Source organism: Salmo salar, unplaced genomic scaffold (genome assembly GCF_905237065.1).
Source record: "Salmo salar unplaced genomic scaffold, Ssal_v3.1, whole genome shotgun sequence".
In the NCBI taxonomy this organism is placed as follows: domain Eukaryota; kingdom Metazoa; phylum Chordata; class Actinopteri; order Salmoniformes; family Salmonidae; genus Salmo; species Salmo salar.
Window position 1 is genome coordinate 1 of NW_025550449.1, and position 17,500 is coordinate 17,500.

General features: G+C 49.9%; 1 protein-coding gene across 2 annotated transcripts in view; it reads left to right on the forward strand.

The window, feature by feature from the left end:
• Positions 1-4,856: 4,856 nt before the first annotated feature.
• Positions 4,857-17,500, forward strand: part of LOC123739464 (dorsal-ventral patterning tolloid-like protein 1) — a gene marked incomplete at its 5' end in the record, with an annotated part of 48,377 nt that continues 35,733 nt past the window's right edge. For both annotated transcript variants that reach the window (XM_045713805.1, XM_045713806.1), the window contains 4 exon segments: positions 4,857-4,972; positions 6,887-6,989; positions 7,291-7,407; positions 7,948-8,093. In XM_045713805.1, coding sequence (XP_045569761.1) covers positions 4,857-4,972; positions 6,887-6,989; positions 7,291-7,407; positions 7,948-8,093 — 482 coding nt within the window.

The following is a 17,500-nucleotide window of genomic DNA, read 5'->3' on the forward strand; positions in this document are numbered from 1 at the left end:
GAGGGAGGAGGGAGGGAGGGGAGAGATGAAGGGAGAGATGGAGGGAGAGATGGAGGAGAGATGAAGGGAGAGATGGAGGGAGAGATGGAGGGAGAGATGAAGGGAGAGATGGATGGAGAGATGGAGAGATGGAGGGAGAGATGGAGGGAGGGGGGAGGGAGGGAGAGAGGAGAGAGAGATGGAGGGAGAGATGGAGCGAGAGATGGAGGGAGAGATGGAGAGATGGGGGAGAGATGGAGGGAGAGATGGAGGGATGAACGCCAGGACAGCGGAGTCAATCACCACCTTCCGGAGACACCTGAAACCCCACCTCTTCAAGGAATACCTAGGATAGGATAAAGTAATCCTTCTAACCCCCCCCCCCTTAAAAGATTTAGATGCACTATTGTAAAGTGGTTGTTCCACTGGATATTATAAGGTGAATGCACCAATTTGTAAGTTGCTCTGGATAAGAGCGTCTGCTAAATGACTAAAATGTAAATGTAAATGAAGGGAGAGATGGATGGAGAGATGGACGGAGAGATGGAGGGATGAAGGGAGAGATGAAGGGAGAGATGGAGGGAGAGATGGATGGAGAGATGAAGAGAGAGATGGAGGGATGGAAAGTGATATGAAGGGAGAGATGGAGGGAGAGAAGGAGAGATGGAGGGAGAGATGGAGGGAGAGATGGAGGGAGAGATGGATGGAGGGAGAGATGGATGAAGGGAGAGATGGATGGAGGGAGAGATGAAGGGAGAGATGGAGGGAGGGAGAGATGGAGAGATGGAGAGATGGAGAGATGGAGGGAGAGATGGATGGAGGGAGAGATGGATGGAGAGATGGAGGGAGAGATGGATGGAGAGATGGATGGAGGGAGAGATGAAGGGAGAGATGGAGGGAGGGAGAGATGGAGGGAGATGGATGGAGAGATGGAGGGAGAGATGAAGGGAGAGATGGAGGGAGGGAGAAATGGAGGGAGAGATGGAGGGAGAGATGGATGGAGATATGGAGGGAGATGGATGGAGAGATGGATGGAGAGATGGAGGGAGAGATGGAGGGAGAGATGAAGGGAGAGATGAAGGGAGAGATGGATGGAGAGATGGAGGGAGAGATGAAGGGAGAGATGGAGGGAGAGATGGAGGGAGAGATGGAGGGAGAGATGGAGGGAGAGATGGAGGGAGAGATGAAGGGAGAGATGGAGGGAGAGATGGAGAGATGGAGGGAGAGATGGAGGGAGAGATGGAGGGAGAGATGGATGGAGAGATGGAGGGAGAGAGGGAGGGAGAGATGGAGGGAGAGATGGAGAGATGGAGGGAGAGATGGAGGGGAGAGATGGAGGGAGAGATGGAGAGATGGAGGGACAGATGGAGGGAGAGATGGAGGGAGAGATGGAGAGATGGAGGGGACAGATGGAGGGAGAGATGGAGGGAGAGATGGAGGGAGAGATGGAGGGAGAGATGGAGGGAGAGATGGAGAGATGGAGGGAGAGATGGAGGGAGAGATGGAGGGAGAGATGGAGGGAGAGATGGAGGGAGAGATGGAGGGAGAGATGGAGAGATGGAGGGAGAGATGGAGGGAGAGATGGAGGGAGAGATGGAGGGAGAGATGGAGAGATGGAGGGAGAGATGGAGGGAGAGATGGAGGGAGAGATGGATGGAGAGATGGAGGGGAGAGATGGAGGGAGAGATGGAGAGATGGAGGGAGAGATGGAGGGAGAGATGGAGGGAGAGATGGATGGAGAGATGGAGGGAGAGATGGAGGGAGAGATGGAGGGGAGATGGAGGGAGAGATGGAGGGAGAGATGGAGGGAGAGATGGAGGGAGAGATGGAGAGATGGAGGGAGAGATGGAGAGATGGAGGGAGAGATGGATGGAGAGATGGAGGGAGAGATGGAGAGATGGAGGGAGAGATGGAGGGAGAGATGGAGGGAGAGATGGAGGGAGAGATGGAGGGAGAGATGAAGGGAGAGATGGAGAGATGGAGGGAGAGATGGAGGGAGAGATGGAGGGAGAGATGAAGGGAGAGATGGAGGGAGAGATGGAGGGAGAGATGGAGGGAGAGATGGAGAGATGGAGGGAGAGATGGAGGGAGAGATGGAGAGATGGAGGGAGAGATGGAGGGAGAGATGGAGAGATGGAGGGAGAGATGGAGGGAGAGATGGAGGAGAGATGGATGGAGAGATGGAGGGAGAGATGGAGGGAGAGATGAAGGGAGAGATGGAGGGAGAGATGGAGGGAGAGATGGAGGGAGAGATGGAGAGATGGAGGGAGAGATGGAGGGAGAGATGGAGGGAGAGATGGAGAGATGGAGGGAGAGATGGAGGGAGAGATGGAGAGATGGAGGGAGAGATGGAGGGAGAGATGGAGAGATGGAGGGAGAGATGGAGGGAGAGATGGAGGGAGAGATGGAGGGAGAGATGGAGGGAGAGATGGAGAGATGGAGGGAGAGATGGAGGGAGAGATGGAGGGAGAGATGGAGGGAGAGATGGAGGGAGAGATGGAGGGAGAGATGGAGGGAGAGATGCATGGAGAGATGGAGGGAGAGATGGAGGGAGAGATGGAGGGAGAGATGGAGAGATGGAGGGAGAGATGGAGGGAGAGATGGAGGGAGAGATGGAGAGATGGAGGGAGAGATGGAGGGAGAGATGGAGAGATGGAGGGAGAGATGGAGGGAGAGATGGAGAGATGGGAGGGAGAGATGGAGGGAGAGATGGAGGGAGAGATGGAGAGATGGAGGGAGAGATGGATGGAGAGATGGAGGGAGAGATGGAGAGATGGAGGGAGAGATGGATGGAGAGATGGAGGGAGAGATGGAGAGATGGAGGGAGAGATGGAGGGAGAGATGGAGGGAGAGATGGAGGGAGAGATGGAGGGAGAGATGGAGGGAGAGATGGAGGGAGAGATGGAGAGATGGAGGGAGAGATGGAGGGAGAGATGGAGGGAGAGATGGAGGGAGAGATGGAGAGATGGAGGGAGAGATGGAGGGAGAGATGGAGGGAGAGATGGAGGGAGAGATGAAGGGAGAGATGAAGGGAGAGATGGAGGGAGAGATGGAGGGAGAGATGGAGAGATGGAGGGAGAGATGGAGGGAGAGATGGAGGGAGAGATGGAGAGATGGAGGGAGAGATGGAGGGAGAGATGGAGGGAGAGATGGATGGAGAGATGGAGGGAGAGATGGAGGGAGATGGAGGGAGAGATGGAGGGAGAGATGGAGGGAGAGATGGAGAGATGGAGGGAGAGATGGAGGGAGAGATGAAGGGAGAGATGGAGGGAGAGATGGAGGGAGAGATGGAGGAGAGATGGAGATGGAGGGAGAGATGGAGGGAGAGATGGAGGGAGAGATGGAGGGAGAGATGGAGGGAGAGATGGAGGGAGAGATGGAGGGGAGAGATGGAGAGATGGAGGGAGAGATGGAGGGAGAGATGGAGGGAGAGATGGATGGAGAGATGGAGGGAGAGATGGAGGGGAGAGATGGAGGGAGAGATGGAGAGATGGAGGGAGAGATGGAGGGAGAGATGGAGGGAGAGATGGAGGGAGAGATGGAGAGATGGAGGGAGAGATGGAGGGAGAGATGGAGGGAGAGATGGAGAGATGGAGGGAGAGATGGAGGGAGAGATGGAGAGATGGAGGGAGAGATGGAGGGAGAGATGGAGGGAGAGATGGAGGGAGAGATGGAGGGAGAGATGGAGGGAGAGATGGAGGGAGAGATGCATGGAGAGATGGAGGGAGAGATGGAGGGAGAGATGGAGGGAGAGATGGAGGGAGAGATGGAGGGAGAGATGGAGGGAGAGATGGAGGGAGAGATGGAGAGATGGAGGGAGAGATGGAGGGAGAGATGGAGGGAGAGAAGGATGGAGAGATGGAGAGATGGAGGGAGAGATGGATGGAGAGATGGATGGAGAGATGGAGGGAGAGATGGAGGGAGAGATGGAGGGAGAGATGGAGAGATGGAGGGAGAGATGAAGGGAGAGATGGAGGGAGAGATGGAGGGAGAGATGGAGAGATGGAGGGAGAGATGGAGGGAGAGATGGAGAGATGGAGGGAGAGATGGAGGGAGAGATGGAGGGAGAGATGGAGGGAGAGATGGAGGGAGAGATGGAGGGAGAGATGGAGAGATGGAGGGAGAGATGGAGGGAGAGATGGAGGGAGAGATGGAGAGATGGAGAGATGGAGGGAGAGATGGAGGGAGAGATGGAGGGAGAGATGGAGGGAGAGATGAAGGGAGAGATGGAGGGAGAGATGGAGGGAGAGATGGAGGGAGAGATGGAGGGAGAGATGGAGAGATGGAGAGATGGAGGGAGAGATGAAGGGAGAGATGGAGGGAGAGATGGAGAGATGGAGGGAGAGATGGAGGGAGAGATGGAGGGAGAGATGGAGGGAGAGATGGAGGGAGAGATGGAGGGAGAGATGGAGGGAGAGATGGAGGGAGAGATGGAGGGAGAGATGGAGGGAGAGGGTGTTTCATTCTTCATGTTTAGCCTTTTAGATGTATTATTTTTCTACTGTTACTATTTTATTGTTGTTATTGTTATTATTTTTATTACAATTTAACACCATTTATATGATTATTTGTAATTTTTTGGCAATATTGATAGAATGTTTTTCATGCCAATAAAGATGCATGAATTTGAATTTGGGTTTAAACAGTAGAAGTGGAAAATGTCTTTCTGCTTATACCAATGGCTCTCTCTCTCTCTGTGTCTGTGTGTGTGTGTGTGTGTGTGTGTGTGTGTGTGTGTGTGTGTGTGTGTGTGTGTGTGTGTGTGTGTGTGTGTGTGTGTGTGTGTGTGTGTGTGTGTGTGTGTGTGTGTGTGTGTGTGTGTGTGTGTGTGTTGTGTGTGTTGTGTGTGTGTGTGTGTGTGTTGTGTGTGTGTGTAGCATGCGGAGAGACACTACAGGAGTCGACAGGTAACTTTTCGTCGCCCGGTTACCCCAACGGTTACCCCTCGTATACACACTGTGTCTGGAGGGTCTCGGTCACCCCGGGAGAGAAGGTACAAACACACAGAGATATGGGGGAGAGATGGTAAACACACAGAGATATGGGGGAGAGATGGTAAACACACAGAGATATAGGGGAGATGGTAAACACACAGAGATATGGGGGAGAGATGGTAAACACACAGAGATATAGGAGAGATGGTAAACACACAGAGATATGGGGGAGAGATGGTAAACACACAGAGATATGGGGGAGAGATGGTAAACACACAGAGATATGGGGGAGAGATGGTAAACACACAGAGATATGGGGGAGAGATGGTAAACACACAGAGATATGGGGGAGAGATGGTAAACACACAGAGATATGGGGGAGAGATGGTAAACACACAGAGATATGGGGGAGAGATGGTAAACACACAGAGATATGGGGGAGAGATGGTAAACACACAGAGATATGGGGGAGAGATGGTAAACACACAGAGATATGGGGGAGAGATGGTAAACACACAGAGATATGGGGAGAGATGGTAAACACACAGAGATATGGGGGAGAGATGGTAAACACACAGAGATATGGGGGAGAGATGGTAAACACACAGAGATATGGGGGAGAGATGGTAAACACACAGAGATATGGGGAGATGGTAAACACACAGAGATATGGGGGAGAGATGGTAAACACACAGAGATATGGGGGAGAGATGGTAAACACACAGAGATATGGGGGAGAGATGGTAAACACACAGAGATATGGGGAGAGATGGTAAACACACAGAGATATGGGGGAGAGATGGTAAACACACAGAGATATGGGGAGAGATGGTAAACACACAGAGATATGGGGAGAGATGGTAAACACACAGAGATATGGGGGAGAGAAGTTAAACACACAGAGATATAGGGGAGATGGTAAACACACAGAGATATGGGGAGAGATGGTAAACACACAGAGATATGGGAGAGATGGTAAACACACAGAGATATGGGGAGAGATGGTAAACACACAGAGATATGGGTGAGAGAAGTTAAACACACAGAGATATGGGAGAGATGGTAAACACACAGAGATATGGGGGAGAAGTTAAACACACAGAGATATGGGAGAGATGGTAAACACACAGAGATATGGGGGAGAGATGGTAAACACACAGAGATATGGGAGAGAGAAGGGAGAGATGGTAAACACACAGAGATATGGGGGAGATGGTAAACACACAGAGATATGGGGAGAGATGGTAAACACACAGAGATATGGGAGAGAGAAGGGGAGAGATGGTAAACACACAGAGATATGGGGGAGAAGTTAAACACACAGAGATATGGGGGAGAAGTTAAACACACAGAGATATGGGAGAGATGGTAAACACACAGAGATATGGGGGAGATGGTAAACACACAGAGATATGGGAGAGATGGTAAACACACAGAGATATGGGAGAGATGGTAAACACACAGAGATATGGGAGAGATGGTAAACACACAGAGATATAGGGGAGAGATGGTAAACACACAGAGATATGGGAGAGATGGTAAACACACAGAGATATGGGGGAGATGGTAAACACACAGAGATATGGGAGAGAGATGGTAAACACACAGAGATATGGGGGAGAGATGGTAAACACACAGAGATATGGGGGAGAGATGGTAAACACACAGAGATATGGGGAGATGGTAAACACACAGAGGTAGACTGTTAAAGTAGCTACTGGCTAAATGTGCAGCGTAGCCAATAAAGAGTGTTGCTGACACACTTTTATTGACTGAACCCCACCTCCTTCCACCTCTCTCTCTCTCTCTCTCTCTCCCCCCCTCTCTCCCCCACCTCTCTCTCTCTCCCCCACCTCCTTCCCCCCTCTCGCTCTCCCCCACCTCTCTCTCTCCCCCTCTCTCCCCCACCTCTCTCTCTCTCCCCCCACCTCCTTCCCCCTCTCGCTCTCCCCCACCTCTCTCTCTCCCCCCAGATTGTTCTAAACTTCACCACTATGGACCTGTATAAGAGCTCTCTGTGTTGGTATGACTACATAGAAGTTAGAGATGGATTCTGGAGGAAGGCCCCACTGCTGGGTGAGAGAGAGAGAGAGAGAGAGAGAGAGAGAGAGAGAGAGAGAGAGAGGGCAGAGAGAGAGAGAGAGAGAGAGAGAGAGAGAGAGAGAGAGAGAGAGAGTGTGTGTTGTATTCATTTGTTTATGTGTGTGTATGTCTGACTTGTAATTCAAATGATTGCTTTGTGTGTGTGTGTGTGTGTGTGTGTCTCTGTGTGTGTGTGTGTGTGTGTGTGTGTGTGTGTGTGTGTGTGTGTGTGTGTGTGTGTGTGTGTGTGTGTGTGTGTGTGTGTGTGTGTGTGTGTGTGTGTGTGTGTGTGTAGGGAGGTTCTGTGGGGATCAGGGCCCTGAGGGTATGGTCTCGTCAGAGAGCCGGATGTGGATTGAGTTCCGAAGCAGCAGCAACTGGGTGGGCAAGGGATTCACTGCTGTTTACGAAGGTACCACACACACACACACACACACACACACACACACACACACACACACACACACACACACACACACACACACACACACAGAGACACACACAGACACACACACACACACAGACACACACACACACACACACACACACACACAGAGACACACACACAGACACACACACACACACACACACACACATTTTATTTGTGATTCTCATATCAAATAAATATAAATGCATTAATTTCTCCCTCCACCTCTCCTCTCTTCTCCCTCCCCTCTCCTCTCCCCTCTCCTCTCCTCCCTCTCCTCTCCTCTCCTCTCGCCTCCCTCCCTCCCCTCCCCTCTCTCCTCCCTCCTCTCTTCTCTCCCCCTCCCCTCCCCTCCCTCTCCTCTCCTCTCCCCCTCCCCTCCTCTCCTCTCTCCTCCCCTCCCCTCCCCCTCTCCCTCCCCTCTCCTCTCTCCTCCCTCCTCTCTTCTCTCCCCCTCTCCTCCCCTCTCCTCTCCCCCTCCCCTCTCCTCCCCTCTCCTCCCTCCCCCTCCCCCCTCCCCCGTAGCTATCTGTGGGGGAGAGATCCTGAGAGACCAGGGGCAGATCCAGTCTCCTAACTATCCAGATGACTACCGTCCGTCTAAAGAGTGTGTTTGGAGGATCACCGTCGCCCAGGGATACAACGTAGGACTCAGCTTCCAGGCCTTTGAGGTGACGCCCCCTGTCTGTCTGTCTGTCTGTCTGTCTGTCTGTCTGTCTGTCTGTCTGTCTGTCTGTCTGTCTGTCTGTCTGTCTGTCTGTCTGTCTGTCTGTCTGTCTGTCCCTCTGTCTCTCCCTCCCTGTCTGTCTGTCTGTCTGTCTGTCTGTCTGTCTGTCTGTCTGTCTGTCTGTCTGTCTGTCTGTCTGTCTGTCTGTCTGTCTGTCTGTCTGTCTGTCTGTCTGTCTGTCTGTCTGTCTCTCTCTCTCTGTGTTTCTCTCCTCTTTCTCTGTCGTTCTCGCTCACGTGCTCGTGTGCGGGTGTGTGTCTGTTTGGGAAAGCCCCTGGTATTAACTCAATAAGAAATGTATCTGAACTTTGAATGACCTCTAGACTACTCACTATGACTGAATGTAACGGTTGCCGTCGGATAAAACGGACCAAGACGCAGCGGGGGAAATGTGCACTCTTCTTCTTCTTCTTTATTTAGTTGGCGAAGAAGAAGGTGAAACCAAAAATAAACACGTACACAACAACAAAGAAACAACGACTAATAACAGTCCTGTAAGGCTTGGAGCTACACACAGAAACAATCTCGCACCAAAACACTAATACCAACACATACCTATATATAGGACTCTCAATCAGAGGCAACTAAAAACACCTGCCTCCAATTGAGAGTCCAACACCCAATTACCTAGACATAGAAATACTAAACTAGAGAGAACGTAGAAATACAAAAAACATAGAACATAACCCAAAACACGGACATAATGAATCAAACACCCTTCTAAACAAACCACCACCCCGAACCACATAAAACAAATACCCTTCTGCCACGTCCTGACCAAACGACAATACAAACACCCTCTGCCACGTCCTGACCAAACGACAATACAAACACCCTCTGCCACGTCCTGACCAAACTACAATACAAACACCCTCTGCCACGTCCTGACCAAACGACAATACAAACACCCTCTGCCACGTCCTGACCAAACTACAATACAAACACCCTTCTGCCACGTCCTGACCAAACGACAATACAAACACCCTCTGCCACGTCCTGACCAAACGACAATACAAACACCCTTCTGCCACGTCCTGACCAAACTACAATACAAACACCCTCTGCCACGTCCTGACCAAACGACAATACAAACACCCTCTGCCACGTCCTGACCAAACGACAATACAAATAACCCCTATTACTGGTCAGGACGTGACAATGAAACTATGACTGAACTGAAACTATGACTGAAACTATGACTGAACTGAAACTATGACTGAAACTATGACTGAACTGAAACTATGACTGAAACTATGACTGAACTGAAACTATGACTGAAACTATGACTGAAACTATGACTGAACTGAAACTATGACTGAAACTATGACTGAAACTATGACTGAACTGAAGCTATGACTGAAACTATGACTGAAACTATGACTGAAACTATGACTGAACTGAAACTATGACTGAACTGAAACTATGACTGAAACTATGACTGAAACGAAACTATGACTGAACTGAAACTATGACTGAAACTATGACTGAAACGAAACTATGACTGAACTGAAACTATGACTGAAACTATGACTGAAACGAAACTATGACTGAACTGAAACTATGACTGAAACTATGACTGAACTGAAGCTATGACTGAAACTATGACTGACACTATGACTGAACTGAAACTATGACTGAAACTATGACTGAAACTATGACCAAACTATGACTGAACTGAAACTATGGCTGAAACTATGACTGAACTGAAACTATGAATGAAACTATAACTGAAACTATGACTGAACTGAAACAATGTCTGAAACATTGAATGAACTGAAACTATGACTGAAACTATGACTGAAACTATGACTGAACTGAAACTGTGACTGAAACTGTGAATTAACTGAAACTATGACTGAAACTATGACTGAAACTATGACTGAAACTATGACTGAACTGAAACTGTGACTGAAACTGTGAATTAACTGAAACTATGACTGAAGCTATGACACAGAGACGTGTACAAAGCTCTCCCTCGCCCTCCATTTGGCTAATCTGACCATAATTTTAACCCCCTGATTCCTGCTTACAAACAAAACTAAAGCAGGAAGCACCAGTGACTCTAAAAAACGTGGTCAGATGAAGCAGATGCTAAACAACAGGACTGTTTTGCTAGCACAGACTGGAATATGTTCCCGGGATTCCTCCAATGGCATTGAGGAGTACACCACATCAGTCACTGGCTTTATCAATAAGTGCATCGATGATGTCATCCGCACAGTGACCGTACGTACATACCCCAACCAGAAGCCATGGATTACAGGCAACATCCGAACTGACCTAAAGGCTACAGCTGGGACTGTAACCCAGAAGCTAATAAGAAATCCCGCTATGCCCTCAGATGAACCATCAAACAGGCAAAGCATCAATACAGGACTAAGATCGAATCCTTCTACACCGGCTCTGATGCTCGTCAGATGTGGCAGGACTTGCAAACTATTACAGACTACAAAGGGAAGCACAGCCACGAGCTGCCCAGTGACACGAGACTACCAGATGAGCTAAACTACTTCTATGCTCGCTTCGAGGCAAATAACACTGAAGCATGCATGTGAGCACCAGCTGTTCCGGACGACTGTGTGATCACGTTCTCCGTGATCACACATTTTGAACCTCTCCCTGTCTGAGTCTGTAATACCTACATGTTTCAAACAGGCCACCATAGTGCCTGTGCCCAAGAACACTAAGGTAACCTGTCTAAATGACTACAGACCCGTAGCACTCACGTCTGTAGCCATGAAGTTCTTTGAAAGGCTGGTCATGGCTCACATCAACACCATTATCCCAGAAACCCTAGACCCACTACAATTTGCATACCGCCCCAACAGATCCACAGATGATGCAATCTCTATTGCACTCCACACTGCCCTTTCCCACCTGGACAAAAGGAACACCTATGTGAGAATGCTATTCATTGACTACAGCACAGCGTTCAACACCATGGTACCCACAAAGCTCATCACTAAGCTAAGGACCCTGGGACTAAACACCTCCCTGTGCAACTGGATCCTGGACTTCCTGACGGGCCGCCCCCAGGTGGTAAGGGTAGGTGACAACACATCCGCCACGCTGATCCTCAACACGGTGGCTCCTCAGGGGTGCGTGCTCAGTCCCCTCCTGTACTCCCTGTTCACCCACGACTGCATGGCTAAGCAGGACTCCAACACCATCATTAAGTTTGCTGACAACACAACAGTGGTAGGCCTGATCACCGACAACGATGAGACAGGCTATAGGGAGGAGGTCAGAGACCTGGCCGTGTGGTGCCAGGACAACAACCTCTCCCTCAACGTGAGTGAGACAAAGTAGCTGATTGTGGACTACAGGAAAAGGAGGACCGAACAGGCTCCCATTCTCATCGATGGGGCTGTAGTGGAGCAGGTTGAGAGCTTCAAGTTCCTTGGTGTCCACATCACCAACAAACTATCATGTTCAAACACACTAAGACAGTCGCAAAGAGGGCACGACAAAGCCTATTGTCAAAAATTGCCAACGATTCCAGCCACCCTAGCCATAGACTGATCACTCTGCTACCGCACAGCAAGCGGTACCGGACCGCCAAGTCTAGGTCCAAAAGGCTTCTAAACCATCAATCAATGAAATTTATTTATAAAGCCCTTTTTACATCAGCCGATGTCACAAAGCCATAAGACTCCTGAACAGCTAATCAAAGGGCTACCCAGACCCCTTTTTTACGCTGCTGCTACTCTGTTTATTATCTATGCATAGTCACTTTAACTCTACCTACATGTACATATTACCTCAATTACCTCAACTAACCGGTGCCCCCGCACATAGACTCTGTACCGGTACCCCCTGTATATAGTCTCCACTCTGTACCGGTACCCCTGTGTATAGCCTCCACATTGACTCTGTACCGGTACCCCCTGTATATAGTCTCCACATTGACTCTGTACCGGTACCCCCTGTATATAGTCTCCACATTGACTCTGTACCGGTATCCCCTGTATATAGTCTCCACATTGACTCTGTACCGGTACCCCCTGTATATAGCCTCCACATTGACTCTGTACCGGTACCCCCTGTATATAGCCTCCACATTGACTCTGTACCGGTACCCCCTGTATATAGCCTCCACATTGACTCTGTACCATAATACCCTGTATATAGCCTCCACATTGACTCTGTACCGGTACCCCCCTGTATACAGCCTCCACATTGACTCTGTACCAGTACCTCCTGTATATAGCCTCCACATTGACTCTGTACCGGTACCCCCTGTATATAGCCTCCACATTGACTCTGTACCGGTACCCCCCTGTATATAGCCTCCACATTGACTCTGTACCGGTACCCCCTGTATATAGCCTCCACATTGACTCTGTACCGGTACCCCCTGTATATAGCCTCCACATTGACTCTGTACCATAATACCCTGTATATAGCCTCCACATTGACTCTGTACCGGTACCCCCTGTATATAGCCTCCACATTGACTCTGTACCAGTACCTCCTGTATATAGCCTCCACATTGACTCTGTACGGTACCCCCTGTATATAGCCTCCACATTGACTCTGTACCGGTACCCCCTGTATATAGCCTCCACATTGACTCTGTACCGGTACCCCCTGTATATAGCCTCCACATTGGCTCTGTACCCGTACCCCCTGTATATAGCCTCCACATTGGCTCTGTACCCGTACCCCCTGTATATAGCCTCCACATTGACTCTGTACCGGTACCCCCTGTATATAGCCTCCACATTAACTCTGTACCGGTACCCCCTGTATATAGCCTCCAAATTGACTCTGTACCGGTACCCCCCTGTATATAGCCTCCACATTGACTCAGTACTGGGATCCCCTGTATATAGCCTCCACATTGACTCTGTACCATAATACCCTGTATATAGCCTCCACATTGACTCTGTACCGGTACCCCCTGTATATAGCCTCCACATTGACTCTGTACCGGTACCCCCTGTATATAGCCTCCACATTGACTCTGTACCGGTACCCCCTGTATATAGTCTCCACATTGACTCTGTACCAGTACCCCCTGTATATAGCCTCCACATTGACTCTGTACCGGTACCCCCTGTATATAGCCTCCACATTGACTCTGTACCGGTGCCCCCTGTATATAGCCTCCACATTGGCTCTGTACCCGTACCCCCTGTATATAGCCTCCACATTGACTCTGTACCGGTACCCCCTGTATATAGCCTCCACATTGACTCTGCACCGGTACCCCCTGTATATAGCCTCCAAATTGACTCTGTATCGGTACCCCCTATATAAAGCCTCCACATTGACTCTGTACCGGTACCCCCTGTATATAGCCTCCACATTGACTCTGTACCAGTACCCCCCTGTATATAGCCTCCACATTGACTCTGTACCGGTACCCCCCTGTATATAGTCTCCACATTGACTCTGTACCGGTACCCCCTGTATATTTCGCCTCCACATTGACTCTGTACCAGTACCCCCCTGTATATAGCCTCCACATTGACTCTGTACCCCCTGTATATAGCCTCCACATTGACTCTGTACCGGTACCCCCTGTATATAGTCTCCACATTGACTCTGTACCGGTATCCCCTGTATATAGTCTCCACATTGACTCTGTACCGGTACCCCCTGTATATAGCCTCCACATTGACTCTGTACCGGTACCCCCTGTATATAGCCTCCACATTGACTCTGTACCGGTACCCCCTGTATATAGCCTCCACATTGACTCTGTACCATAATACCCTGTATATAGCCTCCACATTGACTCTGTACCGGTACCCCCTGTATATAGCCTCCACATTGACTCTGTACCGGTACCCCCTGTATATAGCCTCCACATTGACGCTGTACCGGTACCCCCTGTATATAGCCTCCACATTGACTCTGTACCAGTACCCCCCTGTATATAGCCTCCACATTGACTCTGTACCGGTACCCACTGTATATAGTCTCCACATTGACTCTGTACCGGTACCCCCTGTATATTTCGCCTCCACATTGACTCTGTACCAGTACCCCCCTGTATATAGCCTCCACATTGACTCTGTACCCCCTGTATATAGCCTCCACATTGACTCTGTACCGGTACCCCCTGTATATATCCTCCACATTGACTGTGTACCGGTACCCCCTGTATATAGCCTCCACATTGACTCTGTACCGGTACCCCCTGTATATAGCCTCCACATTGACTCTGTACCAGTACCCCCTGTATATATCCTCCACATTGGCTCTGTACCCGTACCCCCTGTATATAGCCTCCACATTGACTCTGTACCGGTACCCCCTGTATATAGCCTCCACATTGACTCTGTACCGGTACCCCCTGTATATAGCCTCTACATTGACTCTGTACCGGTACCCCCTGTATATAGCCTCCACATTGACTCAGTACCGGGATCCCTTGTATATAGCCTCCACATTGACTCTGTACCATAAAACCCTGTATATAGCCTCCACATTGACTCTGTACTGGTACCCCCTGTATATAGCCTCCACATTGACTCTGTACCGGTACCCCCTGTATATAGCCTCCACATTGACTCTGTACCGGTACCCCCTGTATATAGCCTCCACATTGACTCTGTACCGGTACCCCCTGTATATAGCCTCCACATTGACTCAGTACCGGGATCCCTTGTATATAGCCTCCACATTGACTCTGTACCATAAAACCCTGTATATAGCCTCCACATTGACTCTGTACTGGTACCCCCTGTATATAGCCTCCACATTGACTCTGTACCGGTACCCCCTGTATATAGCCTCCACATTGACTCAGTACCGGGATCCCTTGTATATAGCCTCCACATTGACTCTGTACCATAAAACCCTGTATATAGCCTCCACATTGACTCTGTACCGGTACCCCCTGTATATTGTCTCCACATTGACTCTGTACCGGTACCCCCTGTATATAGCCTCCACATTGACTCTGTACCGGTACCCCCTGTATATAGCCTCCACATTGACTCTGTACCGGTACCCCCTGTATATAGCCTCCACATTGACTCTGTACCGGTACCCCCTGTATATAGCCTCCACATTGACTCTGTACCGGTACCCCCTGTATATAGCCTCCACATTGACTCTGTACCAGTACCCCTGTATATAGCCTCCACATTGACTCTGTACCGGTACCCCCTGTATATAGTCTCCACATTGACTCTGTACCGGTACCCCCTGTATATATCCTCCACATTGACTCTGTACCGGTACCCCCTGTATATAGCCTCCACATTGACTCTGTACCCGTACCCCCTGTATATAGCCTCCACATTGACTCTGTACCGGTACCCCCTGTATATAGCCTCCACATTAACTCTGTACCGGTACCCCCTGTATATAGCCTCCAAATTGACTCTGTACCGGTACCCCCCTGTATATAGCCTCCACATTGACTCAGTACTGGGATCCCCTGTATATAGCCTCCACATTGACTCTGTACCATAATACCCTGTATATAGCCTCCACATTGACTCTGTACCGGTACCCCCTGTATATAGCCTCCACATTGACTCTGTACCGGTACCCCCTGTATATAGCCTCCACATTGACTCTGTACCGGTACCCCCTGTATATAGTCTCCACATTGACTCTGTACCAGTACCCCCTGTATATAGCCTCCACATTGACTCTGTACCGGTACCCCCTGTATATAGCCTCCACATTGACTCTGTACCGGTGCCCCCCTGTATATAGCCTCCACATTGGCTCTGTACCCGTACCCCCTGTATATAGCCTCCACATTGACTCTGTACCGGTACCCCCTGTATATAGTCTCCACATTGACTCTGTACCGGTACCCCCTGTATATTTCGCCTCCACATTGACTCTGTACCAGTACCCCCCTGTATATAGCCTCCACATTGACTCTGTACCCCCTGTATATAGCCTCCACATTGACTCTGTACCGGTACCCCCTGTATATAGCCTCCACATTGACTCTGTACCGGTACCCCCTGTATATAGCCTCCACATTGACTCTGTAACGGTACCCCCTGTATATAGCCTCCACATTGACTCTGTACCAGTACCCCCTGTATATAGCCTCCACATTGGCTCTGTACCCGTACCCCCTGTATATAGCCTCCACATTGACTCTGTACCGGTACCCCCTGTATATAGCCTCCACATTGACTCTGTACCGGTACCCCCTGTATATAGCCTCCACATTGACTCTGTACCGGTACCCCCATGTATATAGCCTCCACATTGACTCAGTACTGGGATCCCCTGTATATAGCATCCACATTGACTCTGTACCATAATACCCTGTATATAGCCTCCACATTGACTCTGTACCGGTACCCCCCTGTATATAGCCTCCACATTGACTCTGTACCGGTACCCCCTGTATATAGCCTCCACATTGACTCTGTACCGGTACCCCCTGTATATAGCCTCCACATTCACTCTGTACCGGTACCCCCTGTATATAGTCTCCACATTGACTCTGTACCAGTACCCCCTGTATATAGCCTCCACATTGACTCTGTACCGGTACCCCCTGTATATAGCCTCCACATTGACTCTGTACCGGTACCCCCTGTATATAGCCTCCACATTGACTCTGTACCGGTACCCCCTGTATATAGCCTCCACATTGACTCTGTACCGGTACCCCCTGTATATAGCCTCCACATTGACTCTGTACCGGTACCCCCTGTATATAGCCTCCACATTGACTCTGTAACGGTACCCCCTGTATATAGCCTCCACATTGACTCTGTACCAGTACCCCCTGTATATAGCCTCCACATTGGCTCTGTACCCGTACCCCCTGTATATAGCCTCCACATTGACTCTGTACCGGTACCCCCTGTATATAGCCTCCACATTGACTCTGTACCGGTACCCCCTGTATATAGCCTCCACATTGACTCTGTACCGGTACCCCCTGTATATAGCCTCCACATTGACTCAGTACTGGGATCCCCTGTATATAGCCTCCACATTGACTCTGTACCATAATACCCTGTATATAGCCTCCACATTGACTCTTTACCGGTACCCCCCTGTATATAGCCTCCACATTGACTCTGTACCGGTACCCCCTGTATATAGCCTCCACATTCACTCTGTACCGGTACCCCCTGTATATAGTCTCCACATTGACTCTGTACCAGTACCCCCTGTATATAGCCTCCACATTGACTCTGTACCGGTACCCCCTGTATATAGCCTCCACATTGACTCTGTACCGGTACCCCCTGTATATAGCCTCCACATTGACTCTGTACCGGTACCCCCTGTATATAGCCTCCACATTGACTCTGTACCGGTACCCCCTGTATATAGCCTCCACATTGACTCTGTACCGGTACCCCCTGTATATAGCCTCCACATTGACTCTGTACCGGTACCCCCTGT